Source organism: Sitophilus oryzae, unplaced genomic scaffold (assembly GCF_002938485.1).
Source record: "Sitophilus oryzae breed Bouriz unplaced genomic scaffold, Soryzae_2.0 scaffold_151_pilon_pilon, whole genome shotgun sequence".
NCBI classification, from domain to species: domain Eukaryota; kingdom Metazoa; phylum Arthropoda; class Insecta; order Coleoptera; family Curculionidae; genus Sitophilus; species Sitophilus oryzae.
Genome location: NW_022146192.1, coordinates 242,938 through 260,911, shown reverse-complemented (window position 1 = coordinate 260,911; position 17,974 = coordinate 242,938). Strand labels below are relative to the sequence as shown.

The window sequence follows — 17,974 nt, the reverse complement described above, 5'->3', positions numbered from 1 at the left end:
ACAAGATACAAGCTTCTACGACTAATTATCCAGGGTAAAATACTAGGGAAGAGAAGCATAGGAAGAAGACGGATGTCGTGGCTTCGAAATCTCAGAGAATGGTTTAACTATACATCAAACGACCTGTTCAGGGCAGCAGTCAACAAAATAAAATTAGTCATGATGGTCGCCAACCTTCGTAAGAAGTCGGCACCTTAAGAAGAAGAAGAAGATAGGTCAAAACAACAACAGCGGCTGGTGAGGTAGTGCCACGAAAAAAATATGTTATAACCTTCATATGTCTCATTGAAATATAACGCACAACATAAAAAAAATACTAAAAATAAGGTAGTGCAATGGCGATTTATTAGCGTTTTCTTTTCTTTGATGGTCCGGGTCGGTTATTAATAACGTTTTGAGTATTGTCTTCGGTGTCATCGTAATCGGTGCTTATGGGAATATATTGCTCTTCCATTGTTAATTGTCTTGGCCATCTTCGTCCTCAATGTCGATGTGAACCTCTGGGACATTTTCGCATGACTGACCACTTCAGAAGCCACATACAACGGAACACTTCAACCCAGCTTTCCTGCAACTACATGCTGCGCGGCATCCTTTTCTACAAGTGCATGAAATGAATTTCAATAAGTTGCCGGGTGCTGCTTTTTTTGTCATGGTGAGTGGAACAAGCCCATTGCTGCCCAGTTTCCAGCCCCAGTCTTCAGGTTTTTTCTCGATTCCATACCATTTCTGGACTTAATGATATGTCCTGAAAGAATGATACAGCGCAGCATCCTTCGTTGGTGGCAATGAAGCAAGATTGGATTTACTTTTATTTTTTACTCATGTTTTAAACTATTAGCTGAATATATTCGCCAATTTTGCCTTTTCCTGGTTGCGGAGATAGATGTTTCCTTGAGACGGTGCAAATGCTGTCAGCAAAACGAGAAGGTCAACGTCTTCGCCAACTACGAAAACAGCATCAAATTTTGGGCACAAGGAAATCGCTGTTCTGACAATCAACACATCGGCATCTTCTTCCGCCTGGTTGATAGTAATAGCAGCCTGCTCCATTTTTTTGGTGAGCATCGAAATTAAACGGCCTTTATTGTTTTCGTTAGCTAAAAATAATTCCTGGGAAACTTGAACGGGCATTGTTTCATCGAGGAGGGCATCCGCAGATATTTGCTTCTTCGATCGGCGAAGTCTCTCTGCGGCCTTGGTATTCCTTTTGGCTCCATACTCGGATATCCATCAAAAACAACGACTTTATTTACTTTTCGGAAATATGCGCAACTGAATCATTACAGTGCCATACAACTTTGTGCAAAAGGTATCCTCCATCAAAAATATTGATTTGGTTATCTCCGAATTCCACACTTTCTGGAAGTTGTGTAAAAATGAAAAATAATAAATTTTGATCGTAAGATTAACCGCTGCGGATATATTTTGAAAAATACAGTTTTTTGTATCTTTAATTCAAGATGGCGGCTCGAGCGGTCGCACCCCAAGGTCGAAAACTTGGATTTTTTATCAAGACCTAAACCTTAACAACATATTAAAAATTACTACCACACCACCTTTTGTATGGCAGAGGCCTATAATGGCCCCCACTGATTGGACTATAATTCTTATGTAGACGATCATTCTAATTAAAAAAAATAACAAGCCTTTCCAAACTACACAAATTGTTGTAAACAAAATGTGACATGGAATTTAACAATGACAAAATCATATTTTTGCTGGTATTTTAATTGTAGCTTTCTCTGGGCTGAAGGTAGATTTTTGTAAATAACATTTAAATGCCTATTCCAAACAAAACGAAATTCTAGACGAAAGTACAACTTTAACGCCTCTTCTAAAAGGTTTAATTTTTGCATAATATTTGATCTTTTCAAAATCTACCCTATGTCCCGTGCTCTGATGCACCAGACGGTAGACATTATTTACATTAGGCTTTACCTCACTTATTATTAAAAGAAATTGACTACACAATTTCATTATGTAAGACCCTGTATATTTTACGTCATAATATTCTAGATATATTTCAAACGCCGTAACAAAATCACACCAATTTTGTCCAGCGAGGCTTCAAAGCTTATCGCTCCAGATTGTTTAGACTACATAAGGGCAACCGGCGATAATATAAACAGAACGCTGGTCACGGCACTTAAAAAAATATCTTAAGGCTCATAGTTTTTTATGAAAGACGCACACAATATCGGAGAGGTTCACTTTAATATTTAGGTTGGCATTTAGTTGCTTTTGAATCTTTTAAAGAAGTGAAGTGTCGCTAAACGTTAATTTAAATACGAGCTAAATAATTAATTTAAATAGTTATAAAATTGTGACAGTGTTGTGGCAGTGTTAGAGCTACAGGCAGTGTTAGAACTACAGGCAGTGTGGCAGTGTTAGAGCTAAAGTATTATAGGGTGAGTTGATTCACTGAGTATGCATTTTCTACATGTTCTGGTTTAATTTATAATTGATTTATTTAAGAGTTATTAGTTTAAAGAGTTATCTTCTTTATAATAATTTGTTTGTATCTGTAACTGAAACAGACCTTTGCGTTTGGTGTCATTGCACGTCTCAGTACAGGGTAAATGTATTATTTTTAAGTTATTATTAGTAATGACAAGGGTTCGCTATTTGGGTGGCAAGGGTTCACCAGTTGTTTAAAGAGCTAGTGGTAAGGGTTCACTAAGCTGGTGGCAAGGGTTCGCCAGTTATTTAAAGAGTTAGTAGCAAGGGTTCACCAGTTATTTAAAGAGTTAGTGGCAAGGGTTCACTAGGCTGGTGGCAAGGGTTCACCAGTTGTTTAGAGAGCTAGTGTCAAGGGTTCACTAGGCTGGTGGCAAGGGTTCACCAGTTGTTTAGAGGGGCACTTCGCGTTTAGTGCCGTAATATGTTTTGGACATTTGTGAAGGGTGTTTTGCGTTTAATACCCGTTGTAACATTTGAACTGTGATATTTTACCTTAATAATATATATCAGGAATTTTGTAGGACCGGCATACTCACAAAGATTTTTTTTTCAGGCAACTCTATGTCATGAACCATCCTGAACAAGAACCTGCCTTACCCATAGCCGTTCGAATTAAAGTTTGGTTTCTTTTAAGTTTTTGTTTATTTACCAATGATTATTTTATATTTTTTTACATTTATTAAATTCGATTAAAATTTAATATGCTCAGGCTTTTTGGTACCATAATTATAATAAAGACCATTAGTATTGTTATCTTTGGATCACACAAATGCATAATTTTATATTCGATTTCAGCCGTCAATACTGGAGCTATTTTTGGACAATGTAGAGAAAGGATTTTCCGGATATCTGATGCGCTACAGGCAATCCGCCAGTTTTATACCGCGTTAGACAGATTGCATACAAAATCTGTGCCGGTTTCGAATTTCTTATTTTATTCGCGATTAATGTATATATTGCAGAAATGTTTTGTGCGTAGTCCTGTTCTAATTTTGAACTGTAACCATTAAGAGAAAATCGAATAACAAACTTCATAAATGATGCAAACAAACTAAATATATAGGTAATTTAAATAACTTAATAAATTGTTTATTATACAGGATCGCTGATTTGTATCCGAACGGTTATTAGGTAAAATATAAGAGATACGGCAAAAAGTTAAATATAAAAGTTATAGGGTTTTTAAATATCTATTAGCGGGTAATAAATTTAGTATACATCAAAATTTCATTTTTTTAAATACAACCCCCTGTATGTTATTGCCATATTTCGGTTCTTCCTTCAATTGTACGCAAAAATCGAGATATGCACAATGTACCTCAAACCAACCGTTTCCGAATTATTGACTTTTGAAAATATCACTGAAACAATTCAGTTCTTATATTTTTAATATTTTTTTAAGAAAAGCTGAAAAATATATATTTTTATTTATTTATTATTATCTCTAAAGCCCCATACTCACACTTCGCTCCTTCTTCGCCTTACTTCCTCGCGTTACTTCCTCGCGTTCCTTCGTCCCTTCGCTTCCTTCCTTCGTCCATTCGATGCTTGAAAATTAGTCAGTTATGCAACAACACACCACTAAATATTTTTAATATGCAGCTACATGTTTAATACGAAATATCTAGTAACCTCTAAAATTTTTAAAAAATCCGAAAGGCGCATAATTTTTATTTTATAAAACTGCAATTCTTTGTCGTGTCAAAAATAAAAATTGAATTTTAATAATATTTTTTTTTTTAATAAATCCGAATATTTCAGTATCATGTACAAGGTATATCAGTATGAATGTACAAGGCGAGTCAACAATAGAGTAAAGTTTATTATGTAATTTATATCGAAACCATGAAATATGACATGCTAATTAAACGTTAATGATGTCAATCCCCATTTCTTCAGATATTTTTGTAAAGCCATCATGCACATTATTTCTATTTTTTTTATTTTTGTCGCTACGATTACATAAATATGGACATGCATTTTTTCACAAATATGAAGACAATATTGTTTTTTTCTTCCATTTTTTAGACTATTGTGTGTGAATTATTTTTATTTCGACTGGCGATTGCTAGATGTACAGGATGTCCCATTTGTGTGTGTTTTATGGGGTTTCTGGTTTATGAGTAGAGATATAAAGATGCTGTTTTCACATCATTGTTCTACTTATTATGAAACTAAATATGCTACATAAGAAATAAGAAATAACTTTTTGAACTAAGAAGCTAGGATAAAAATATGTATTTATCCTAGCCTTCTTAGTTCAAAGTTATTTCTTATTTCTTTCTTTTACTTTTTTATTTTTAATTAGTAGAATTTTTTGCATTTTTCGATAACCTTTGTATCTCGATTATCTTATAACTTATCGAGGTGAAAAGGGTCAGTGATGGGCAGTGGGTAAGTACCAATTTGTAGATAAATAAAATCTGGGTATATATGTATATCCTGTAGATTTAGATGAACATCCTAATTTTAATAAAAGGAGTTTCCGACGACCGCATAGTAAATACCCGGTATAATACCGGGAATAGAAATATACCAATATATAATATCTACAATATATATAAGAAATATTGTAGATATACTCGTATTCCTGATATTATTGGTATTATATCGGGTATTAACTACGCGGTCGTTGGAAATACCTTTTATAAAATTAGACTGTTCATCTAAATGGACAGGTATATACTGGATACCCTGATTTTTCATTTTCACCGCCCGTGTCTCGTTTTTCAGGTAGAATGGCAGTGACGAAAGTCACGTTACTTCGTTGGGAGCTGTCTATTTCGAAAAATGACTCAAACTTATGTTCTTTTTTTAAACAGGACACTCTATATTTTATTTTTTATTTTATTTGCCTTGTTATGAGCTATATATATTATATACTCTATATTTATTTATTTAGGTACTGCTAAACGGCTCTTATTTTATTTAATTTAATTTTACCAGATAATTTTGCTTTGCATCGTGATATTTTGATAATATACACGCAAACTGAACTTGTGCTGCTTTCAAATAACATGCCAATAACCAACATTTTACGTCGAATAAATTAGTTGATTGTTTTGATTACATAATTTAAACCGGCCGACTATGTAATAAAGTTAAATAATGCATTTTTACCCCGTTTATGAAAATAAGTATTTTAGAAAGCTCCTAACAAGGAAAATAAAATAATATACAAAATATCGTATTTAAAAAAACATATAAGTTTTAGTCAATTTAAAAAAAGACAGATTCCAACGAAGAAATAGTTACGTCACTGCATTCTACGTGAAAAACTGTACGGGAGACCGTTTTCACCTTTTCGATAAGTTATGATAGAAAGGGGATGGAAAAATGCAATAATTTCAGATTCGCCCTGTATTTTATTAAGTAAGAGAGCTAGGACATAACTGTATGTAGCATCTTTAGTTTCATAAAAAAGTAACAGCGTAATGTGAAAACCGCATCTTTGTATTTCGACTCATAAACGAGAAACCCTGCAAAACACACGAAAATGGGACACCCTGTACAGACGTACTGCCAAATCAAGAAATCAACTACGAATGAAATCCAAGATCGATTTATATATTTTATATATTTTAATATTTTTTTGTGTTCGTGATAATTCCTTTGCTACTTCCTCCAAAAACCGACAATACGTGGAAGGAGCGTTTCGAGGAAGTAAACGGACGAAGTAGCGTTTTGACGAAGGAGGAAGGAACACACAGTCGCATAAAATCGACATTTTCCCATAGTAAATATATGATTTTTGGATGAAGGGACGCGAGGAAGGAACGAAGTGAAGCAGCGAAGTGTGAGTATGGGGCTTAAAACTATCGAAATATATTTACTCATATTTTAGGATCGTGTAAAGTGATATGAAAGGAAGCCAAAAATGCAATAATATACAGGGTGTTATATTTTAAAAATCATCTCGATTCACTCACACTTTTTTGAGCCACCCTATAGAAGTTAAGATATTTTCCTAAAATACATCCTAGTACATACTTTAGGTTTGCACTTAAACAAAATTTCCAAGTTTTTCATTCTATATAGGAGCTACAGATACTCGACGCACTATTGCCGGACAATGTATATTATAAAACATTTTTCTCAGGCTCTATACATTATATTTTTCTTTCCAGAACCTCCTAGATCATCACCTCAGCAAGACTCTATGGCTGTGGTAGCCGGTGTGGGAGCAACGACATTTACTCCTACAGAAACTCCTACTACAAAAGAGCCATACACGGAAGAGGATATTCCAGTGGATTATCCTCAAACTAGTTCCACTGTAAGTAGCTTGGCCAATTTTCTTTTCTTTATAAAGATAAAATTAAGTCTTTGGGTTTATTGTTACTTTGTAGTCCAGATTCCTAGCTTAATAGGATAAGTACAAATTACTCTGCTACTTATCCCCGATACTTATTTCACTGTCCCCCCCCCCCTTCTATGGGATATACCAAAAGACAAATCAAACATCTCTGACGCAACCATATAAAAGTTAAAATGCATAAAAATATATTCCTTTTCAAGATTTATTTTTAATAGTAGGTAATTGCTTAAGCGCAATTTTAAATATCATAAAATATAACGTTAAATACTAGGACAGTAAAATATTCAGAATAAATGTACCAGGTTTTTCGAAAGTGGCTCACCCTTATAACTTTATTTTTTCAGATAAAATAACGAGATTTGGTATGTTAGTATATGACATAAATTAGGATTGATTGACGTACCTATTCAATTGTTCTTAGTCACTTCGTGTTTCACCGGGAATAACACTCGAGAGTAGAATGACATATCATACGTCAACTTTTGTCTTGCACCACCAAATCTGAAAAAATAAAAAAGTTTTAAGTAAAAAAAATTAATCATATTTACAGTTTACAACTGTCTTCTTTTTTGGTAAAAATATGAAAAATATCGAAATTTAGTTCACATCGAGATTTATTTGTAACTCTGATTTCATTTTAAATACAGTGGTTTTATAGAAAAATGTTTGCTTTGCTTTACTCTTTTGCCTTGAAATTAATTATTCTAATATAACAAAAAAATTGAAACAGAAATAAATTTAAACTCTATTATTTTCAATAAAATTACAAAATATGGGACTTCTGGTTTTCTCCATATTTTTTCCATAGAGCATGTCAAATTTCATATTTACTAACACAAATCAGGCCATTATAGTTTGTCTTAAAAAGCATCATGCTGTACTAAGGGTTGTGGACCATGGAAGGCCACTGTAACAAATAAACAGTTTTTATTAGTTCATTTACTGGATAAAGAAACAAATTATTAATTAACACTTTGTTTTATTGTACATGGTGGCGCCTCTCATACGCCGCGGAAGCTCCAAGGAGAACGGTAGTTTATATCGAAATGAAATTTTGGCAACATATGTAGATTAACTGAAAGCATTTTATAAAAATATATAAAATTATACAGGGTGTCCCCAAAAAAAGTTACACATCAAAGTTGTGTTTTTTCTAATGAAACACCCTATTTATTAATTGATTTTTGGGTTTTAGGAAAAAAATAAAGGTGAGTTTTATAGAAGCATATACCTAAAATCTCTAAGGTTTTGACATATTTCACATTTTGTGAAAATGAAGAGTAAGTTTTAAATTTCGATAACAGCTACCTAAATTTTAGTTGACCTTCTATAGCCTGATTTTTAATTACAGTAACCATTGTATTGTTACGTTTTTCGTCGGTTCCGTGTGGATAGAAAGTCACAATTTATTTAAACACTATTTAAACACTAATTGTCACAATTTATTTAAACACTAATTTAACACTAATTAACAGAAACAATAACGATAAAAGACTTATAGAACTATTTACAACCGATTTATAACTAAGAATTTATTTTGAATTTTAGCGCGTCAACTGTATATTTATAACTGCCCTCTGTAGGCCACAGCCGCCGGCTTTTATACCGACAGGTAAAGAACTCTAGAATAGTCCATAGATCGTTAGGTGCATAGAGAAGGTTTCGATTGTTCTCGTATGTACTACTCCATTCCAGTACAAGTCGATGCTTCTCGAATCTTCGAATGAATCATTACGCTGTCTATTCTTTAATGCGATGTTAAGGTCATCCGAGGGCGGGCCATATAGTTAGGTTAGGTCGAGTCCACACGGGTCCGCAACAGTATGTTAAACCAAATTGAAATTTGACCCGAAAAGTTATACAGGGTGAGACAAATTAATATGGAGCATTAGTCACTTTTTAAAGCAAGTTACTCCTTTATTTTAAATGGAACACCCAGTATATTATTCCACTGTTCAATGAAGAATTTATATATCTTCAAAATATTATTAAGGTTGCCTACCCCTCAAACAAAGATTTTCCTAGATATTTTAATTTTTATGATTTTGCGTCTGTAGATCTTTATTATTTGAAAAAAATATAGGGGGGGGTGGCTGTGATATACCTTTTGTTAATTTAACAAAAATTAAAGATTGTAGAGTAAGTAAAATACTCAACGGTAATAAAAAGATACACGTAATTAAAATATATTATAATTATTACCCAATTAAAAGTAGGTATAAACCTATAATTATGTCACAAAAATTGGCTAGATGAAATCAAATGCTCAAAATGCTTCCTTTCCTGTTAACTGCATAAAATGATTGGCTTTTCAAAAAGATCTTTTCATTTTAAAAGGCATATGTGGAATTCTACCTCGAAAAGCAGCTACAATAATTTCTCTCATGTTGTCGACAATAGTTGGTCGAGTTTTTTAAACACTGTGTTTAACATATCCCCATAAGAAAACCAGACTAGATAAAATCTGGAGCATTTAATTTTTCTATTAATTGGTGAATGCAGTGTGTATCCACCAATTAATAGACTACTTAAATGCAACTAATAGAATCATATCAATTCTTTCTGATGTAGGATAAGTTTGCATTTTCGGGAATTTCTCACAATTTTTTTTGTTTTAACTCACACAAAATGATAACTAGTTGTTAAAGTTGGACTAATTAGACAGCTATGTTGGAGTAACGTCAGACCATATCACAGCCACCTAGATGTTATCAAATAATAAAGATCTACTGAGATCAAATCATGTAAATGAAAATATCTAAGAAAATCTTTGTATGAGGGGTAGGCAACTTCAATAGTATTTTGAAGAGACATGAATTCTCCATTAAATATCGGGATAATATACTGAGTGTTCCATTTAAAATAAAAGAGTAACATGCTTTTAAAGGTGACGAATGTTCAATATTAGTTTTGCCTCACCCTGTATAACTTTTTGAATCAAGTTTTAATTTGATTTAAAGTACAATAATTAATTTAACTACATATTAAGCTATACCGGGTAAATTCCAATTTAGGTAGCTTTTATTGTAATTTAAAAACTGTTCTTTATATCTAGAAAATGTTAAATATGTCAAAAACCTTACATTTTAGTCATATAATTCTCTTATAAGAAGAATATTATTATTTATAAGGGTTATTCAACTTTTTAAGTAAAAAAACATTATGGCGTCACAAAGAACAAAGCAAAATAAAAACACTAAATCACCACAATACACCAAAACACTTTTACTTTTACACTGGACGCACGTTTCGCTAACCATGTTAGCATCATCAGCAGATGATTATAAACTGAACTCTGGGAGAAAAATAAAGGTGAGTTTGACCTTTATTCTTCTCTTACCTCACCTTTATTTTTCTTCTAGTGCAGATCCATTAATGGATGTTTCCGATAACATTTTCCATTGCTTCTCTGTTCCGGGCGGTGTGTATTAACGACTGAACATCGAGTAGCCCCGTCCACTGTCTGATATTCCTCAGCCAAGACATTTTCTTCCTTCCGATACCCCTTCGGCCTTCGATCTTGCCTTCTATCAACAAATGCAAGAATTGATATTTGGGGTGTCGCATTATGTGTCCCAGGTATGCGGTCTTTTTCTTTTTAATCAATTCAAATAATTCACGCTCTTTGTCAACGCGTCTGAGAACTTCCTCATTTGTCAATCTAGCCGTAAAATGATTTCTCAAAAGCCTCCAATTTGTTAATGGTAGCTGCTTTCAATATCCAACCTTCCATACCATAAAGGAGCACAGACCACACATAACACTTTACGAATCTTAATCTAAGGCTAAGGTCAAAATCAGAACAGACAAGTACTTTTCGAAATCTCAAGAATGCCTGCCGAGCTTGTTCGATGTGACATTTAATTTCCTTGTCTGATGTCCAATCTTCGGAGAGCCAGATGCCCAAGTACTTAAATTTATCTACTCTTTCTATGGGCCTTGAGTTAAATGTTAGGAAGGAGTTTATAAACACATCTGGGTTACTGGATATAATCATAAATTTGGTTTTCTTGATGTTGATGTTTAAACCCATTGCTTTGCTCTGTTCTCCTACCTTGTTGATCAGTGGTTGTAGGTCGTGTATATTGTCTGCAATTAAGACCGTATCATCGGCATAACGAATATTATTAATCCACACTCCATTAACTTTGACCCCCATTTCCACGTCCTCCAGAGCCTCTTGGAAAATAGCTTCTGAGTATAAATTAAATAGGAGTGGAGACAGAACGCAACCCTGTCGCACCCCCCTTCTAACTTGTATGGGATTGGACATGGTATTGGACAATTTTATTTCTGCTGTTTGGTTCCAGTATAACTTCTCAATGCATTGGATGTCTTTATGATCTATATCAAGTCTTTTCAGGAACTGCATTAAGTTGTGGTGCTGAACGCGATCGAATGCCTTTTCGTAGTCTATGAAACACAGGCACACTTCCTTTCTCTGATCGTAGCAGTTCTGGACAACCACCTGTGTTGCAACTATCGCTTCCCTGATGACTAACCCTTGTCTGAACCCCATTTGCGTATCGCTTATGTCCTTTTCACATTTTTTGTAAATTCTCTGGTGTATTATTTTCAGAAATATTTTTAGGGTATGGCTCATCAGGCTAATAAGTCTGTGATCTTCACACTTTCTAGCATTGGTCTTCTTAGGCAGGGGTATAAAAGTAGAACGTAAGCACTGTTTGGGGTAGTGACCTGTCTCATATATAATATTGAATACTTTATGTAATGATGTAATGCCTCTTTCATCTAGCAGCTTAAGTATTTCTGCAGGAATTTCATCTGGCCCAGCCGCTTTGTTATTTTTCGAATTAAGTATGGCTTTTTCAATCTCATCTTTAGTGATCGATGGGCCGGTTAGTAAGTTATTGATATCAGCTGAGTGTCTTTCATCGTCAAAAAGTTCTTCTATATACTTTTCCCAAACATTGTTTTTTTCTATGCTTTCGAGGACAATCTGGTTGTTATTATTGACTGTCACAGTTGATCTCATTTTTTTATATATGCCAGCAGTCTCCTTCAGCTTTTTATGCAGATTAAAATTGTCATGTTGGTTTTGCAGCTGTTCTAATTCTGAACATTCATGTTTAAGCCATTCGTTCTTTGCTATTCTAATCTTTGTTCTTATGAGTCTTTGAATATCTTTGTACATGCCATCTGTTTTGTTTTTGTACTTTTGACGTTCATCCATTAACAACAATATCTCATCCGTCATCCATCTTTGCTTTTTGTTTTTTGCTTCATATCCTAACCTATTTTGCATTGAATTTGATACAATGTCCATTATCTTTGTCCAAGATTGTGTTGGTTGTTCTCCCATATTCGGTATTATTGCTTGAATTTGTGTGTTGATTTCGTCACTCATCTCCGATTTTACTATTGGATCCCTCATTCTTCAACGCCATCCGTTGCTGTGTGGTTAGCTTTCTTTGACTCGATAAAGCAATTTTCATTACGGCCACTAATAGCACATGGTCAGAAGGAACATCGGCGCCAGGGTAGGTGCTGGTTCTTTTGATGGTTGAGCTGAACCTTTGGTTAATGAGGATGAAATCTATTTGGTTTCGTATTACATTGTCCGGTCGGTCCGCTGGAGACTTCCAGGTATAGAGACGGCGAGAGTGAAGTTGAATCGCCGTATTTGCTATTTTCATGCCTTTTTGGCAGAATTGCAGAAGTCGATCGCCCCTTTCGTTCCTTTCTCCAAGACCATAGGAACCAATAATTTCCTCAAATTTACCCTTTCCTACTTTGACATTGAAGTCACCCATAATTATGTTGACGTCGTGTTTTTTAGTCAATTTGAGCAGGTCTTTGACTTCATCATAGAATCTTTCCACATCATGGTCCGGCGAATCTACAGTTGGAGCGTATACCTGTATTATATTAAGATCACTTGGCTTGGCTCTGAGTTTTAATAAAGCAGTGCGATCCGAGTATGGAACAAAGTCCACTACAGATTTCAGTATTCCTTTTGTTATTATGATTCCCACACCTTTCCTGTGTTTTGGATCTTCATTACCAGAGTAAAAGAATACTCTCCCACCCCAGGCCACCAGGTTTCTGCAACGCCTAGGATATCCAGACTAAGTCTGTTCATTTCTCGTATGAGGTTTGCCAGTTTTCCAGCCTCGAATAGGCTCCTTACATTCCATGTTCCGATCTTAATTGGTTTTCTCAAATTCGCTCTTTTGTTTGTCACATTTAAAGCCGTTCCCCCCGGAGATCCGATTGGGGAACTATTTATAACCCCGGAAAATTTTTAATTAAATGCACTCATGTTATTTTCTTGGGAATTAATAATAAAGGTGGTATCCCGTTGCCTTCCTTTATGCCAAATCCTGGCTTGTGTATCGGCCGCCCATTCTGGGTCAGACGCCGTTTGCAACCGCCCAATCTGGGAACAGACATTGCCGTTGTGATTTTATATTCCCCCTAAAAGCATGAGTTGCCACTTGCGCCAGGTCCGCCGTACCGAAGTTCTTCTTCTCCGCCTTTACTGCCGGTGTGGTCTTCACCCGTATCCCTGGGCAAAGGGATTGCGTCATACCCCGCAATACTGGGTCCCCAGCAGAACTTAGCCACCGACTCCGTGAAGTTGGACCCACCGCCGCAACTTGGACGCGCCTGCTGAGAATTACCTATGTGGATTCAGAGTAGGAGTCTCTGATTTCCCATAGGCCGGGTTAATGTTCGTGTATGCGTGTATGATGCCACGAACAAAGGCATTATTATAATAATATTTATTATAAACATAAATTATTGTTAAAAATAAAATGTATGTTTATGTTGAAAAAAAAATGAATGTTAATGTTGAAAATCTCCTAAAAGTTGAATTTCTTTATGCGATTATCAACTTATTTAGTTATATAAATTTGATTTAGGCACTTCTAACCTAGAACCACTACTAGTAGGTACCTAATACTAGTAGTAGTACCTATGTAACACCAGTAGTACCGTATGATCGAAGAAGAACTGCGTCAGCGATGGCTATGAAAAGAAGATCGCTGTCATTTTATATATAAAACCATATGTGGAGTGTCATCGATGTTTATTTTCAAGCCATTTTTTGCGATCATACGGTATTATTACTACCTGCTACTATTACTACTAAAGAAAATGTTCATTAAAAAAGTTAAATAAACTGACTAGTAGGTTATTTAATTTAAATATTTTATTTTATAAAATTTTATTTAATTTTAAATATATGAATAGTTTTCAACATTTTATTCCTGTTACTGTTTGAAACAAAATAACGTTTGAAATATACGTATTTATAACTAAAAACTAAGTGTTTATATTTTCATGTTTTGTAGATGTACCTAGTAAGGCCCATGTACCCAAGCAACGCCTACTGTCAAATTTTTTATTGGCCTTATAAGCAACCACCGGCTTTCATAGGTACACTACCGATATTTTAACTGAAATCAAAGCAAAATTATTATTTTTATAGAATCATAACAAATATTTATATTATAATTTACAGTACAAGAAAATAAGATAATAATAGGTTACTTCTTTACATAAAAACTTACTTTTTCCCGTACGCGCGAGTTACAATTTTACATCGACAGCCGAAGTCTACGAAGCGAGGAATCGCACTAATAAAATAGCGACGCGAGTGACTCTCCGCCGCGTCTGTGTTTCTTGCCTTTGCCACACTATAGCTTACTTCGGGTTTCTCTTATTCGACCGATTCTGAACCGTCCTAGAACTGTGATGCGTATGCGCAGAAGGAAATATAAAGACATTATTTCATTTGCGCATGCGCTGCAGAGTTCTAGGATCAGTAATAACAAGAACCCGAACAAAGCTTATGCTCTTCGCGCTGCTCATCGCCCTATTCCTCGTGCTACCGCAATGTTGTCTTCTCCGCCCACATTCTGCTCCGCTTGCGTAATTACTCGTCAGTCACTCGTGCTTATATTACCGCTCCTTTGACTCGCGCCCAAAAAACCGACAAAACAGGTAATGGTTTGCTGCATGATATGCAGCATGACGATTAATGTTGCCACACTACGTTTCTGCCTCCAACTATTTTAGAGTCTTTTTCGATAAATCGCGATAGTGTCACTGTTAATTTAAGTTCTGCCACAATTTCCATCTAGATTTACTACCTTTATACAACTATCAGTAGTAGAATAAATAATAAATAACATAAAATAAGCTCCGTAAAGACTGACAAATCCACAAAATTTCAAATCAAATTCAAATGTGTCAAATGAATCGTCAAACAGAACTGTCAAGGATCCCCACCCTAGAGAGCTTTTTCCGCCCACCACGCATGAATACATGGATAGCATTATGCTCCTTCCTTAGTCTTCAAGACCAAGACTCTTGCAAGAAATTCAAGATAAGACTTTCAAAATTTCTTGTCTTGAATTTCAAGACAAGACTTTAATATGCAAGAAATTTCAAGAGTCTTGCAAGATTTCTTGAAAGTTAGAGATTATACATATTTTTAACTGATAATTAAGTCTTTGCGCAAGTTATGCCGGGTTTATACAACATTTACATAGTCGTAATTACAATCATAGTCATAATCATAAAAGTTAAACGATCCACTTCTTATAAACCTGTTGACATCTACCATGAACTTAGCCTTTAATTATGACGATGATTAAGACTGTGATTATAATTACGATTTATGCAAATGTTGTATAAACCCGGCATTAATATTGATCAGTATTCATTTTTTTTTCTATCATAGCCAGTGTTTTAGAATTGAGAATGAAATAAAATAAAGTCGAGGCAAAAAACCGTATATTGGTAATTGGTTTTATACACAAAATTATATTGGTATAATGGTATTATAAAAAAAACTAACGGTAGTCGAAAATAATGGTGGATTCTTGGAGCACGCCATTTGCGCTATTCGGTACTACTTTTCATACACGAAATTGCTCCGCTAACAAAAAGTAGTATCAAATAGCGCAAATAGTACACTCTAGCATGACCTTTCCTCACACCCTGTGTCCAAACTTTTCCAACCAATCTTCCATAATAAATAAATAAAATAAATACCATAAAAAATGAAAGTAACAAACGGGTAACCAAAATAGAACATAATAAACTAAAAAGAATTAACAACTAGAACTAAATAATGAACGCACAAGGTTAGGTACGAAATAATAACCCAAAACCCATGAATCGACCTTAACCTTTACTTATATCCTCTTATACTTATTCAGTTTTTATTTGGTAATGGCTCCTGTTTCGTTAAACGGGCGAGTTGGCGTAGTTTGTTTGCGGTCCGTTAAGATTTTTTTTACTAAAATTAGCATCGCTGTTGTTCATTTTTCGGTATTACATTTTGTATACCATTTATTACCTTTTTGTTAGAATGTAAAATTTTTCAAGACAAGAAATTTCAAGAGTCTTGCAAGACAAGACAAGACTTAGCCATTCAAGAAATCTGCAAGACAAGACTTTGAAAATTTCTTGTCTTGAATTTCAAGACAAGAATTCATCAGAAATTGATTTTCAAGACAAGAATTCTTCTATGGTTCACCCACCTTAGTATAGCCTAGGAATTTTGCAAAGTTCCCAACAACTATAGAAACTTTTGGTATGTCCTAGGTCAAACTAAAACGGCCTAAAATCGGATATTTCCTATTTTCCATATTATTCTATATTTCCTATATTCTACCGGGTGCGTCTCAAAAGTGGCTCACCCTATAACTTTTTTATTTTTTCAGATAAAAAAACGAGAATTGGTATGTTAGTACATTACATAAATTAGGGTTGATTGACGTATTCAACTGTTTTCGGTCACTTCCTGTTTCAACGGAAATGATTGCAACCTTTGATTTTTAAATTGCACCCTCGGTATATTTCTACTATATTCGATAGAAATTGACATTCTGAATAGAATGACATATCATATGTATTTTTTTGACATTCTCGCTTAAAATAAAATTGAATTTTAAATTTCAATATAGTGTCATGGCTGTGTTAAAAACACTAATTTTTTAATCAAGGAACCTTGGAAAAATAGATTTGATCGCCTAATGTTTTTCGTGTCTTGTCCTAGCCAGTTAAAAGATGGCCAAATCGTATTTTTAATCACATCTCAATTTTTTCAAATGGAACAAGGGTGGCTCATTAGCATATTTCGAAAAAGCATTTTTTTACAAATAATTTGGTACCACACACTATTTCGGTTCAAATTGTCGTTTCATATCGCGTGTTACAATTTCAAATAGACCATATGCGAGAATGTCAAAAATTGACATATGATATGTTATTCTATTCAGAGTATCATTTTCTATCCAGTAAAGTAGCAATATACCTAGTGTGCCATTGAAAAATCAAAACTTTCAAAAGTAATTTCCGATGAAACAGGAAGTGACCAAAAACAATTGAATACATCAATTAATCCTAATTTACATCATATACTAACATACCAAATCTCATTTTTTTAACTGACTAAATGAAATTATAGGGGTAAGCCACTTTTGAGACGCACCCGGTATATAAAACTCTAGTAATAATCCGCTAATTAAGATATTTTTCTTGAATAGGTAAGAGGAGTAGAAATAGGTATAGTCCTCCTGGTCCTTGTAGTGTGGATAGGGGCCATCGCTCTCTTCTTCAACCGTTGGGGCAAAATAAGAATGTTGCTGCCTTACCAGCCCGACTACAAGCAGGAGCAGCTCAAAGTGCCGGGCACAGCGGCGTGCGCGGCGGCAGTGGCGGCGGGCAACACATGCACACATCATCCCACGACGAACATATGCCAGCAGGTATTTCCATTCGTATCTGGGTTAAGATAAAAAAAGAACACTTAATTGAAACTACTTTTATAGCTAAGAAATGCTAAAGGCATAAATTGTAGCTTTAAAAAATTAAATAAAATATCAAAATATTATTGATATAGAAAACAGAAATATTTATCCAACTATTTATAGTTTAATTTCCAACTAACGTAACTATAACTATAACTGATATTCCATTAAATAGTTAAATAGTGTGTGTATTTTTTGGTCGGTTTATTAAATGAATATTCTAGGAATATCGATATTAAAACAAAACACATAAAAATCAAAATATACTTACATTTTATATACTCTTCCTAAGAAACAACGGTGTTTATACAGGGTTGTTCACCACATACGACACGGAGTATTGTAGCTAAACGATTAGATTTTTACAAATTGTAAGTTTTGTGTTCGTTGAAGGACTATTAGA

General features: G+C 34.4%; 1 protein-coding gene across 1 annotated transcript in view; it reads left to right on the top strand.

Annotated features, from left to right (window-relative positions):
• Window positions 1-1,463: 1,463 nt before the first annotated feature.
• Window positions 1,464-17,974, top strand: part of LOC115878624 — a 46,518-nt gene continuing 30,007 nt past the window's right edge. Inside the window, exons 1-3 of the mRNA XM_030895170.1 lie at window positions 1,464-1,491; window positions 6,591-6,739; window positions 17,308-17,529. Of these exons, the coding sequence (XP_030751030.1) occupies window positions 1,464-1,491; window positions 6,591-6,739; window positions 17,308-17,529 (399 nt within the window). The remainder of the gene's footprint in view (window positions 1,492-6,590; window positions 6,740-17,307; window positions 17,530-17,974) is intronic.